General features: G+C 35.3%; 1 protein-coding gene across 1 annotated transcript; it reads right to left on the bottom strand.

Annotated features, from left to right (window-relative positions):
* Nucleotides 1–1,034: 1,034 nt before the first annotated feature.
* Nucleotides 1,035–14,553, bottom strand: LOC129000003 (cytokine-inducible SH2-containing protein-like). The gene is made up of 3 exons (XM_054426843.1): nt 14,444–14,553; nt 4,037–4,251; nt 1,035–3,236 (listed from the first exon to the last, which is right to left on the bottom strand). Exons 1-3 carry the CDS (start codon nt 14,466–14,468, stop codon nt 2,457–2,459), a joined length of 1,020 nt encoding a protein of 339 aa, XP_054282818.1. The 5' UTR covers nt 14,469–14,553; the 3' UTR covers nt 1,035–2,456.
* Between the last annotated feature and the right edge of the window lie 215 nt (nt 14,554–14,768).

The raw sequence follows: 14,768 nt of genomic DNA on the forward strand, positions 1-14,768 counted from the left end.
ATGGAAACTTTGAACCCCTGTGGGGCATAGCCCTATAGGAAAATATCCCTATACATTGTGATTTTCATACTATTTCCATGAAGATATAATCAACAACATTATTTACATAACTTAGGACACTTTAAAAACGAAAGCAGAGCCTGAGTTGATACAGAAACTGTTATAGAATCTTTTTTTCTATAAACATTGACATAGTTTTAGAATAAATAATCTATAATAATGTTTTCATTACGCTGTCTCAAAAACAGCTGTCTTACGGATTGTTTTGAGTCCCTAAAGATAGCTTTTTGTGGAGTAAAATGGTTATGTCAAAGCTTATCCAAAAAATTAATCAGCTGTTCTGATCCTTTACAATGCTTCAACAATATATAAACAAACTTTAAAGTAAACATTCCTTTTTAATCAAACGCTTTTGGCTGTATTTTGTATTTTCTGCTATAATATATGACAATGTAATGAAAAGTATTGTTCGTAACTCGTCCTAAAATGCTTATTTGTGACTTAATCGAATTTCCGGACTCGGCAAGGCCTCGTCCATTAAACACGGTATCGTCCCAAAAAGCCTACTTTAGGGCTAGTAACAAAAACTACTATTTCAACTAAATAAACCTACCACATAGTTGTGTAAAATATTATATTTAATTTCACTGGATCAGCTGTCTGAAATTGTGAAAAACGCTATTTGGCAGTTCTTCTTGTTAACACTGAAATGTCAAAGCAAAAATAGAAGCATTGTGAATGTTCTCAGGCATGGAGACCAATCAATATTTACTTTCCTCGCCTCAGTGTTTATAAAGCCAAAGGTGCAAAGCCCATGGTCAGTATCAAAGTGTTAACAGTCCTATTACCATTCTTCGTATGGTAGCTATATTTTGCAAAATTAAAGCAAATTAAGTATGTTTTTGCACCTATTAGTAATACACATGCAGACAGGCACCATTACATTTTTATATAATAGTATGGATCTCATTTTCATTGCACTGGAAAAAAGAAAAACACTTCATTAAAAACAAAAAGTTTTATTTATTTACAGTAACAATCGATCCATTAATAAAAAAACAGCCGTATGTACACGAGATGCAATATAGACATATGTACAGGACTAACAACTTCCGCAGAAATCATAATAATACTAAATATAATAAATACACAAGTAAAAAAAAAACAATAACATGAGTGCAAAATCATAATTTAACATGCGAAATATTAAATTAATTGGTCATTTATTGTCTAAGCCTACTAAATAAATAATACTAAATCAAGTTACAGAAATAACAATACAAATGTTTAAAAAAAATTAAAAGTGTGTCAAATTACGAACAAAATGGACTAAAATAGCACCGCTATTTAACAGATCTCCGAATTTGTGGAATTCGGGGAAACATTAAAAATGGAAAACAATCACAACCAAATGCTTAAAGGTACCAAATTACATATTTTAATAAGCCAAAAATATAAGCTGTCTTTCAAAGTTTCAAATTGTCATAATTTTTTAAAGAATTAAAGATGATAAAAGGACAGAACAAAGACATGGATGGAAATAAATATTTAGGATGAGGTGATGGATAAATATAGGAATTAATGCTCAAACTACGTACAGAATATTATTATCTAAGATATCTTTATGTATGACGTATATTTCAACTTCGGTATATATGTATGTATTAACATGTTTAATTTTTTCAAGCTCTTGGAACACCTTATCTTACCCTCTGGATTATCAGTAAGCAAAAGCCATCATTATAAATTGAGTTATCTATAATATTAATCATAATTATGTCATTACAGCATCTTTGCTTGCTGAATCCACGAAATGCATCGCAGCTTGTTTTAGGTACAGCCCTAAGGTTATACCTAAAATACAGCACTTCATAGGGAACATAGCAGAGGGCGTGATCAAGTACAAATATATATTAAATAACAAATAAGTTAATGTGTAATGTTAAAGTTAATCATAGGCTATATTTGGACAAATATTTGATCACAGGAGCTTTTTAAATTCCACATAACTAAGAGAAATAATGTATTTCCCCTCTATTTACTAGTCCTGTTCTAAATGTAGTGAAAAATATCCAATTTGTTCTATTTCATGAAGTCTACATTTTAGGTACAGCAGGATAATTATTGTATACTATGTTACGATCAAACCTGGCAGCGACTGGAGCAAAAAAAATCACACCTCATACAAAAAGATAGATCAACTTGAGTTTTCATTGGTTAGAATCAACTTCTTTCAACCCATATGCCTAATTGTGTTTTAATATTGGTTTAACTTTACAAATTACTCATGACTAAATGTAAAACAAAACATAAAATTTCAAGTATTATCAATTCACTAATATTTCATGTATTAAAGCTTGCCAGAGTCGTTTACTAGAATCTTAGGGAAAATAAAAAAAATTCAATAATCGCTACCAAGGTATGAGTAACGCTACCTAACCTAGTAAAGCTACATATCACTGGATAAACGGGTAGTCTGCCAAATACCTGTGAAGACAATCTGGTAATTCATGCGTAGGAACTGATTGACCGTTGGCCTTTAATTTGTTGATCTCCAGCCTCGCGAGGTGCTGTAGACTGGGGATTTTGCCCCGCTGGAGAAGTGGCTTGGTCAGTAGGATACTAGAATACGTTTGTCCACTACAGTCTATCCACACCTGCTCTCTCCCCTTCATCTTCTTCTCTTTCGTAGTCGTTGTCGTCACGTAGTACTGTACCAGTTCGACGACACAACGAAACACCGGCATGAGCGGAATCAACTTCTGCGCAGCGTCCAGCCTGAAATGTCCTTCGTGGTAGTGCAGGCGTACACTCGTTGGACCTCTCTCGGTTTGCACACTGAGTGAAAAAAGGAACCTAGGATCTGAGGAGTCGCGTACTAGAAATGTTCCAGGAGCAGTTGGCGCAAGCAAACCCGCACTCTCTTGCCAACTGAGCCCCTCGTAGTACCAACCGGAAGTCCTCAACGCTTTCACTGTCGACGAAAGCCTTTCTAAGTCCGACTCCAAGGGGAGCCTCTTGTCCCAAGGGTTACATGGGGTGGGAATCACAAACGCCACTGGGGTGGAGGGGGAAAGATCTTCTTGAGCGTTTGTCAATCTTCCTCCACAATTTGCGGTAACAGAGGAAAGGTCTTCTTGAGAGTTGCCCAGTAGGCTTCCTCCACTGGAGGTGGTGGATCCCAGAAGATCTTGAGGAGTGTTCACTATCAGTCTTCCTCCACAGTTTGATGTCACCTGGTAACAAAAGTGAGCTAATTAACTACAGATCATGTATTGTGGAGATTTACTGTAAAAGCAATTTCCCAAGAAACATAAACGTAAAGATATACGCTTAATATGTTATGTTAGAGTTTTCTCTGTAATATCCCATTTTAAGCTGTCCTACCTACTTTCCACAACTAAGGTGTTATTTTAATGCGTATGATCCAGTGCACTTGCAAATGGTAAGGAAAAAGGTAATTCCCTGAAGGGTTTTACCCACCTTGAGGGTCAATTATCTCTAGAGAACACTTTGAAAGATCCAGTGTTGGTGACCAACATTCTTAACATCAGTGTAAATATGAATTAAATTGTAATCCAACAACTGATCCTTCCATTGAATGTTTAGCCACAGTCAGATTATAAACAAGAGACAGACAAAGCAGTTTATAAAAATGAATTTTAAATAGGATACTTTTTTGATAATTGCAACCTGATTCAGTCTTTATGGTGTAGATCTAAATCTAAAATAAACCAATCTAATTGATTGTACATCAGTGATCTTATTCACCTAATAACTGTCTCACTCAAACATAATATTTGAACCAACGTTAAATAATCGTTAATGGAATTTAGCTTGCTCCTCTCAACAGTCTTCACCTGAAGACTTCCTGATGATTGCACAATCTACTCTAATATTAAAGTGTTTCTCTTTGTACTGGGAGAGGTTACTAAGTTGAAAGCTGTCTTAAGGGTGGACAGAAACAATTAAGGTTAAAATTATACACCAAGTGGTTGTTCTAGTTCTACCAATATAATATTCACATATTAAGTACCTTCTGCAGGAAAACGTTGGAGGTGGAGTTGTCCTGCTCGTGGACGATGCCGCCTCCAGTCATGCCGACATGTACACGGCGGGGGTGAACTGTGACAGTACACGCCGCCTCCGGGGGCAGCTGGAGCGTCACCAGGGGGTGGCAACATGTGGTGGGCAGTGGGAACTCGTGGCGACATCGGGGACACGTTGTGATCAGCATGTCTACCGACGAGCCTGAAACATGAAAACATCACTGGTTAGACTAGAAAACATCACAAGTCAGGTATAACAACCAGGTGTACATGACAGGAAATGCTTGAAGACAAAATGGACAGAAATTAATTAGAAATTGTCAACTTCTGGCGAGAAGAAGCCAAGTGGCTTAGCTAAGTGCCTGTTCATCATTTGTGACGTTTTAGTGGGATGATGAGCCCACTGGGCCGCCCGAGGACTTTGCGAAAACTAAATTATCTATTGAGATAATTTCAAAACATTAGCCAGTAAAATGAATACATTGAATACAAACCCTGCTTGAAAAATACGGTTTGTGTACCGTAATTGTGAGGGAAGATTTCCAAATCTGTGCTTGCCAATAAAACCAGTGACAACTAAATATTTAATGCCATCTAGGTGATATTTTGTTGGATAATCCATCAAAAAGTATTATTTCTAACAGCTTGGGGTTTGACTTAAAAGGAGATTAGGTAAATAACACAAATTTGATCACTATCCTCATGACGAGGTGGAAAAACAATTTTGAATTAAAGTGAAAATCGAGCAAAAAGCGAGCAAACAATAAATAATTTTATAAAACATTGAGGTCAATGGAAAAATTATAAATTTGCACAAATCACGAGTACAACGAGATAAACATAACACGATTTGACGAAAATATAAATATAAATTGTTGCAAAACGTGGACCGGAGAGGTTTAAAGCGCCCTAGTTTTAGTGACAAACACACGGTATCCTGCTGAGAACCAAAGAGGCAAGGGGAAGATCAATAATTGACAGCTGAAAGGGATTCTAGGAACATCTCGGGGTGTGTTCCTGGAACTATATAGTCCTGAGGGATGAGGGAGGGAACATCTGCCTTGATTAATAGTCGATAATAGGAGGATCAGGGATACAGTACAGCATAATGCGTAGGTAGGTACCATATATGTATACATGTTTACTGTAATCTAATCATGTTTAAGTAGCATAACCAATATTTATATAGTAAACCCAATCCAGTTCAGTGGTGTTGTAATTAGTAGTCACAGAGAACAAATAACAAATAGATACAAAAGTTGTTAATTTTTAACTTTAACATTGCTATTCAAAAGGGTATTACTAAAGCATTATTTTCCATAACTGTAACAAATAAACTTTTTTAATGTTAGAAAAAAGTTTTCACACCCTATCCAGATTAGATTAAGTAATAGGTACAACGATAAAATGGCGAAGATCAATGTTGATAAATGATCAAAAGTAAGACCAACACCACTTCCTAACCAGGAAATTAATGGTTCTGTATACGTTTTCAAATGTACAATAATTTTACTATTATAATCGATTGTCACAGGTCCTTGCAAATCCATTGTGTGAATGAATAAGTATGTGTAATCGATGCTTTGTTGTCATCGATAGTCAAGAATTTGAGTAAATCACTTTTTTAAAACGTTTTTATTAGCTGACTTTCTTGTCCGGTACAAATTTTGCAATCAATTTTAAACTAACTTCCCGATGAGCTAGACTTGAAACATAGCTCACAAATGGATGACAATGCAATATTATATCATTTAATTTTCATATTTCCATTGGGCTACGCCCCATGGGCTTGTTTTTGTTTCATCAATGTTTCCCAATATCGAATGAATAAGTAATCGATATAACTTGTAATCGATAGCTCACAGTTCCCAGTACAGGACGAGGCACGGTCAGCGTTCTATACCTAGAAGTAGGGTCAATGTCTGGCCGGGAATCAAACCCTGTACCTCTAGCCTCTAGGAAAGTGAGCCTACCTTTGTCACCTGCATAGAGGCTAAACTAAACGTTGACAAAGGAGTGAAGAATGCTTCAGATTTCATAGGATATGTACTGTATGTTTGTACTGTAGTCGTAATGGTGATGTGTAATCTAATCGTTCGTATGTGTAGACAATTCTCTATTACACAGACAAGTACAGACTCTATTAAAACTTGAAAAGTAAACGAAATGTATTAACTAAATGTATCTTAGTCAAGTATGTCAAATCGTCGTGTTTTGGTAGACCGAATCAACATATTTCATTACACAGAAGACTTAAAATGTGTAAAAAATGGACCCAAGAATAAATAATGGTAAAAATGACGAAAAGCTTAACAGTTATGCATATCCTTGCCTAATCGTATTTTGAAAGTCCTGGAAAAAATTATGTATCTATATTACACAGAGAAACGTCTTAACAAAAACGATCAAGCGTATTACAACTGAAATAAGTATAAACAAATTCGCTGATTGACGTTAAACAAATTACTAAATAAATCTAGCTTACGTATTATTTTCGTAGTGTGTATTTTTATCGTGTTTTGGTAGATCTGAAGGTCGTATCTACACTACACAAACATGTTATTTTAAAAATGTAAACAACACCCCACAATGACGAAAACGTAATCTTAGATTCTGCATCTATGTTTACTCGAAATGTTTTAGAACAAAATAAACTCGTTGACAATAGAAATTAAACATTACAATTCAATGAAGTAATGGACAAATTATATTCCATGTCAGACGTAAAGAACAAAAGAATAAACAATGCCACAATGACGTCTACGCGAGTCACTAAATCCACGAATTGTTTGTAATACATCGTGCAATACACGTATTGCGTCCTAATGTCGTATCCAAATACTGATAATACATACACAGCCCAGGCATGACGCTGCAGACAAGTCTAGTGATAAGTGATAAGAGCGACGCGTGGTGATAAGTAATGATACGATTATCTTGACGACGAACACGCATAAACACTCAAGAGGCGTTACAATGATTTATGGACATTTGTATGTGTGACGGTGTAATGCGATTGAAACAAAGTTGAATAGAGAGAGGTGTAAAACGGCAGAACCAATTTCTAAACTCAATGCTACATGAATACGCGTTACAACTAATATACAACTGTACTTAGTTTATTGAACTGCAAGCAGCCAATTTACAAATTATACAATATAGAAGGATGGATTACAGACAAGTGTAGGATTATAATTTTTGGTCCAAGATGGCATGAAAAAGAGATAGATTGCAGATAACGACTAATTTCAAAACAAATAAGTAAATTATATGGTTCATGAGGTGTTGATTATTTCTTTCACAATTCCGTCCCAAATCCAAAACCTGTAGATATTTCATACCTGTGTTGACTCCGTAAAATGTTGTTAAATGTCCATAAATAGTCATTTAGACTTATTACTTTTCACGAAATAGGGCTGCTACCATATGAAGGTCTTTAATAGGAAATAATTTCCCTACGTATAGTACGTACTATTAACTTCGGTTGATTATTGTACGCCCTATAAATTAAAGATAATAACTACAATGGTGCGTATAGATTTCCACTAATAAACAACTGACTATGCTTGTACTTAACATGTATACTTATTTAACTATTTTCATTTTTCGTGTCTACTGTTTCTAAAAAAAAAACCTCAATGTTATAATGATAATAAGCCTAGAGATTTTCATACAAGCAGACAATTCCAAACGAAAACTGATATTATCCAACAAAATAAAGAAGTTGTATAATTATTTTAGTAAACATAGAATTTAAAATTAAAAACAAAACAATAATAAACAAACCTCAAAAGACCTGATGAGTATCTGCTTGACAACAATATCACATATGGCCCGGAGCAAAGTTGTCACAAAACTAAACCCAAGGCGATGATACGACAGTAAGTTACATTATAGTTTCCAGCTAATCCTATCAGTTCTAATGGTTACTAGGAACACAGGAATGGAACGGAAGGATGAGTCATGAGATAAAGGAACAGCTGTTTCTATACGAGGAACCGTAGAAATGGAATGAGTACTCGGTAAAGGCTAGTGGAATGTTTGTTTAGGAACTGAGGTTTTGGAATTGTAAAAGTAAAATTTTGAGAATTCTTAATATAAACGGTAAACAATTCAAAACTGATGACTTAAATGCAAGCCAATTACTTTACATGTGATTACGCATTGGTAAAACAGTGGTAAACCCCACCAATTGTGGCTCAAGGACTGATAAAAATATTTTGTTGTTATTAGTTATACTGTATGCTAGGTTTGGAAACATGAAAAATTTGTGAGAAAAATTGAAAAAACTTTGGCTAGGTGGATATTATAATTTTAAAAAATGAGCCCAAACTCAGGCCAAATTCTCGGCGATAAAAATACAGTTGTCCGGCTTTAGAAGCAGAAGAAGTTGTTGAAAAAAGATAAGACAATACTGTAGTTGGCTAAGAAAGATTTATGACATCAACTATAAACACGACTATAAAGCTTATATAAACTTTATGAGCTATAAAGCTAATAAAGCTATTGGCAGGGTAAATAAGTAAATTATTTAGGTGAATTGTGAATTTCTATTTTTTTATGCCTACATAAAACATGCATAAAATCGATAACGGCAGCCCAATTACTATACAAGCTTGTAAGAGCTGTACAAGAAGTTTAGCTCTGAGTAGTAAACTAAAAATGCTTATTATACGGGTCTCAAAAGTATGAGTTTTACATTAGCATCCTTTCTACATGCATTTAGAGGCCGATGTAGCCGAGGTTCATGTTCGAAACACAATCTATATTTTAAGTTATACCCGACCGATTTTCATAACTTTAGTCTTAAATCAAAAGGTATGCACGCACAGATTTGCCATCATTCATTTTTACGCATATTTCGAGTTATGAACAAAAGCAACTTCCTGACTGTACATTTTAATATGGGAGTTAAATTTGATTCTTTATTTCCGAGTCAGTTCAGCTCTTCTACCCGACCGATTTTCATAATTTTGGTCTTAATTTAACGGCACGCACAGATATGCCACCAAGCATCATCATTCATCTACTGTTTACTCGACCAAAAAACATATTTTTTTTCGAACTCTTACTTCAATTAAAATTATTTTTCACCTAATTACATTATCCTATATGTTTTAGTCTAAGAACCTTCAATGAAATACCAGCTTTCATTTGTGTTATTGATTATTAAGATTGGTTTTACCAGAAGTAAGCTGTTGAATCACGAATAAACAATAACTAGAAAATTTTTAAGACTTATCTACAATCAATGATACACTTGAAAACTCACTACACCGTGTGCTTAAATACAGCAATCGAAATTGCATATATTTAATGTGACAGGTTTTACCACCATGGCTATACATAGGGAAATCACATTTATCGTCCGAGCTGACTGTACTTTCTCGCTATGCTACGTAGTGGTTCCAGTAAGCCATTGTATGCTAGTCATAACTCAAGTTCCGTGGAAGTACTAACTCACAGTGTGGTCATTGTACGGCTACTACGAAGTACTAACTCACTCCGGGCATTGTACAGCTGTACTTTGTACTGGGAAGGCATTTGCAACATTTCCGGAGATTTTGTGGGTCAGCTGATGAAAGGAAATGCCAACGCTTGGAAAGTTACCAAAACGATGAGTGATTATCGATGTTACTGATTGGCTTCTATAAGTTTGATTCTCTTATCTACGGATAAGATATTTAATTATTTTGGGACAACCTAAATCAAAATAAGGTGTAGCAACAGTTCGGCCAAACTCAAATTTCTTAGAAAAACAGCAACACTTCGTCCCACTCGCTTTTACAGTTGATTAAATAAGTAAACAAAGTAACATTTAGGCCCAAACAAAAAATTGACAATAGTTGAGAAAAGCAATTCAGGTAGCGAGAGGTCCGTGACCTGTATAGCTTGCTTTTACCTGACCTAACCTAACTTTACCCGACCTAACCTAACGAAGTTTGCGGTGAGTCAATTTAAATTTAATGTCTTTTGTCAGCGTTAATGTGTTGTCAGTTTTTTTACTATCCTCCCAAATAGTTAGTAAAGGCCTGTCAAATATATGTTTTGGGACCAAGTTTTGTCTAAATATTTTATAGTAATTTTAACTATTTAACTTAAATGAAATTTATCTTAGATCACCGAAACTGCCTTTAAATAAGTGCGCATCGTTTTACGATTGTTCAGTAAACGATACAGCATGTAAAATAGGTTAGAATATAATCAAAAAGGGAAAAACTACTAAAGAATAAATTCAACTATAAAATAAAGTGAACAGAAATTATTGCAGAGGAAATTATAATCATCAACCTACAACGACCATAATTTAAAACTACGTTGAAGCTACGTGTATTAGATACAGATACAGTTTAAAACTACTTCACTTTCAAATAATCATGTTTCAGTCCACTCCCATTACGGCCACAACACTGGTAAATATCTCCAAGAAAATCAAATAGACCCATTACAAAATCATTTCTCAAAACTCAATCAACCAGAAAAATAGTTCATCGACAAACCGTAACGACTTGAACAAAGGTAATTGTAAAATTGTCTCTTTTCCGCAGAAATAATAAAACCGCCGGTAACTACCGTTGATAGCTTACAAGGAAGACTTCGGCAGGCAATGTTCCCAGAAACTAGTTAATGCAGTCAACCAACCGAAGGCAGGGAAATAAGTGCTGCACAGCAGGATACGCTAGTTGAGTACACGTAAGTGACATTGGTTGGCAACACTGATAATTAATTTAAATTGTATTTAATTCTTAATAACAAAAGGAAGAACGTAAAAAATAGTTTATTTAACCAATATTACATGACAACCATATGAATATGCCTATACTTTGTGACACAAGTTCAAGATGAAACGAGAGTGCGAAATAAACATATCTTCTTTAGTTAGTCAAATTCTGTATAAACCTGAAAACTCAGGAATATGTTTGTACTGTACAGTACTCCAAGTTTGGCACCCCCTTGTTTTGCCACGAACATCGCGTTTTGTATAGATAATTTCACTTTTTGTGCCCACAGAATTTTTAAATTTTGTTAATTCGTGTCCACAAGTTAAGGGTAACATGGCGAACAAAGCCATAGTTAAATAAGTGAATAATTAATTGAGTTTCAATAATTGACGATAATAATCTATTTTCGTGTACTTCACTTGCTAGAACTTCATATATCGACAACGCAATTCCCGCGGACACAAAAAATTGGTTTACAACAGTCAAACAAATCCGACCAAAGCCGATTAATTTCACATCGAATAACAACTTTCATAATAGGAATTCTCTGAAGCCATTTACGGCTGTAAACAACCTGTTGAGCGCAAATATGTTGTTGAAACAAGTAAACAATGTAAACGCGTTCGGAGAAACTTTTAGTAGTTTTATTACGCAACACTTTAAAGGACCTACTATAGCTGCTGTATCCATGCTTTGCCCCGGGGACAATTAAGTGTTGCACTGTGTAGTAAAGCCTCGAAACTCTTGGATGCTATTCAAAATCATAGAATCCAACTTGTAATTTATATGTCGATTTGAAATAAAACTAGTAATATCTTAGTTTAGATGCCAAAATATTAAAACTTCTAAAACTGAATTATAACACTTAAACTAATTCCAATCACATTTCTCATTTACAGCTTAGGGTAAAAATAGAGAAGTACAGATATTTTTGCTCGAGTTTTCGACCGCTGGACGACCTCTAGTTCGTTCAAAATCCCCGACATGGGCACTATAGGCCCTGAAAGTTATCACGAAATTGATAGTGTGTAAAACTACTCCATGAAATTCTACATGTAGGTATTATAGCTTCGTGGCCATCGGTATATGAGCTTATCAATGCCAAATATATATACAAACCAACATCCTCTTTTATACTTATAGATAGAGTGTGGACCTATACATTATAAGACCTACCATATCTTTATCCGACGCAGATATAAAGATTTACACAAGCCTTCACACATCAATATTATGATCTGATAGCACCGCAGTAATCACAAGGACGAGTATATCATCACAACTTATCTTAAGATAATCAGAAAATAAGCCCCCGATCGATACAACTCGAGCCATTATTATCCGAGAGTAATGAATTAGTTTATCAAAACCTGACATAACAGAACAATGAGTTCACTTACTGTACTCAGTACATTAGAACCAACTTGCTACTTTTTTCGCGAAGCAGTAAAAAAGATTACTAGGCTACACCTTAATAATTAATTAGGTGCTAATACTATAGGTATACACAGTAAGTTCCTCATGGTCAGCTTCTGAAATCCTTTTACCTATGATAATCTTTCTGATTTCCGTACCTGAGGTTATCGATTCTTCAACCTCAAGGCAAATGCAAAGTAAGAGATTTTTCTACCTCCGCTAATGGCATCATATATAATTAAAGATTGCTTTACCCATCTGTGATGACATTGGCTATTGTAAATAAAAGGAAGGAAATGTATACGTGCATAAATTCGAATATGGCAAGAGGTGGACAATACAAAATCTGAACCTTAAACTGGCCACCCATGTTTCCTGAGACAAAAATACAAAAGCGTTTACCTAAGAACATTCAACCCTTCGAGGAACTGCGGAATGGGGTTGAACTTTGGGAACTCAGGAACAGAACAGAGGGAGGGGTTAACAACCGGAGGATTGGACTTGAAAAGGAGACACGTCCGGAATGATTCTCGGAAGCTGGGAAAGAACGTTCCTCTACTCTTCGCTTTACAAAGAAAGTGATGTGCCACCTTTATACATTACATTTTCATGTTTTACCTGTGTACAATAAAAACGCCAAATTGTTTATTAATTTTTTATATTAAAAATTCCTTTCCACGAATGACTGAAAACGTTTATTATAACTCTTTGGATTTCGCAGTAAACCAGTTGTGTCAAGAAACATTAAGAACGTTTCCACTCGATTTAAATTTAAGGCAATACATTTACCAACACAATTTTGAGAAGTATATACATTTATTAGGCTACCACCTAGGATTAAAATGAAAGCGCATTTGTATATAGGCAAGCCATTACTAAAGTTACAGTAGGGTCCACAAGTAGAACTATAATATTGTATTACAGTGTAATTGTTTATTTTTAACGAAATAGTGTTGGATCTGTTAGTAACTGATTTTAGTATACAGGCTCAGATCCAGATGGCAAATTTGACGGAAAAATAACGGATAACTAATATATTGTCCTCGAAAAATTACTCATAGTAAAAACCAGGACTCATTACAACGTTCTTGCCTAAGTTCAACACCTAACAACTAACAGCGAGTCGTCCACCTGAATGGACTGCATAGTGCATTTTGGTATTAACCGAATGAATGAAAACCTCCGTAGACAATGCATTACGCTAATTATGGTACAGTGAGCGGATTAGATTACAAGAAACTCAAACTTAAGCATCAAACGTAGGCTAATTAATTATACGTATTACAAATCTATCAATTACATTTCAACAATTTCAAGTTGGCACCCCTGCTTGACAGCTGGTCAAGCGGCAGGTGGCAACACTGCTAGCAGCTGATCGTAGTTCGACCGCTCGCCGCCAGTTACAGCGCCCGCCGCTCTCTCTGCTTCCGAGAAGCGAAAATTACCACCCAAACTAATTTGCCCGCAACAGGGACTTGGATTCCACGAACGGATACAGAGGGACGAGTTGCCATTCTACACGCGTTCCGTGAAGCACTCAGAAATCCGCTACTAAACTGCAGCTAAAACTAAACTGGGTTTTGCATCCCGTAACTGTACTTTGATTAGAATTGCTATTATCAATCTTCCATGTACAAACCCGGAAAAGATCTGTGTGGATTGTATGGTTTAAACAATGTGAGCGTAAATAGTGTAAAAATGTATAAATGATATCCTAAGGTTTATCTTTGTCCCTAATGTGTATTGGAGCAATAAAAATCTAAATTGCATTTAAATGTAGGCATTGATCTTAGGCCTATACTATAATACTTGGTGTATTAAAATGTGTGCAAGGCAGAATAATTGTCAGATTGAACTTTTCTTAATATGTAGTAATAAAATAAAATAAGCATTGCATACAGTAAGCGTATCTTTTTATTGTTTTAAAAGGTTATAACATTTTAGGCCTATTCCACTGAGTTTTTAAGTCCATGCTTAATACCCTACAACTATTTTTGTAAGGTAAATTAAACAAACCTAAGAGTTTTTTTTCGATCCGCTTCAAACTAGAGGGCTATTTTATTCTAATAACTTTACATTATTCTGGAAGAAGCACCCTTCTTGGATTATCGAATACCTCGTCGCATCGCCAAAGTTAGTACAACAACCTCCAAATTTAAATTTGTCATGTTTACCTACTGTATTTATATAGTTGGCTGGCTAAAAACAATAACGTCATTAATGACATTGAGTTTTAAAAACGTAAAAGTTACTTACGATACATGAAGTCCACAGCAGTCATGATCACTGTAATCCAAACTCGCGTACTTTTGAGGTTATGTTCTCACTTTGCACTGACAACATCACGCTTCAATGTCCACCGCATGACTGTCGCCGTCGCTGTCGGCTGCGGGGCAGTGTTGCCAAATCTCACCGCGCGAGCGCTAGCAGTGTTGCCAACTCTTGGATCAAACTAATTCCGAGAAACATTATTATTGTCCCATATCACCCGATAACGGCGCCCGGTTCCCAGAAACACCTCCGCGCCACTTCGTAGTTTTTCTTTTTCTCTTTCATTTTTAGTTTTTTTTATTTTCACTGC

The sequence above is a fragment of the Macrosteles quadrilineatus genome, unplaced genomic scaffold (genome assembly GCF_028750875.1).
Source record: "Macrosteles quadrilineatus isolate MER2022 unplaced genomic scaffold, UCM_ALF_1.0 Scaffold_8__2_contigs__length_117827958, whole genome shotgun sequence".
Lineage (NCBI taxonomy): Eukaryota > Metazoa > Arthropoda > Insecta > Hemiptera > Cicadellidae > Macrosteles > Macrosteles quadrilineatus.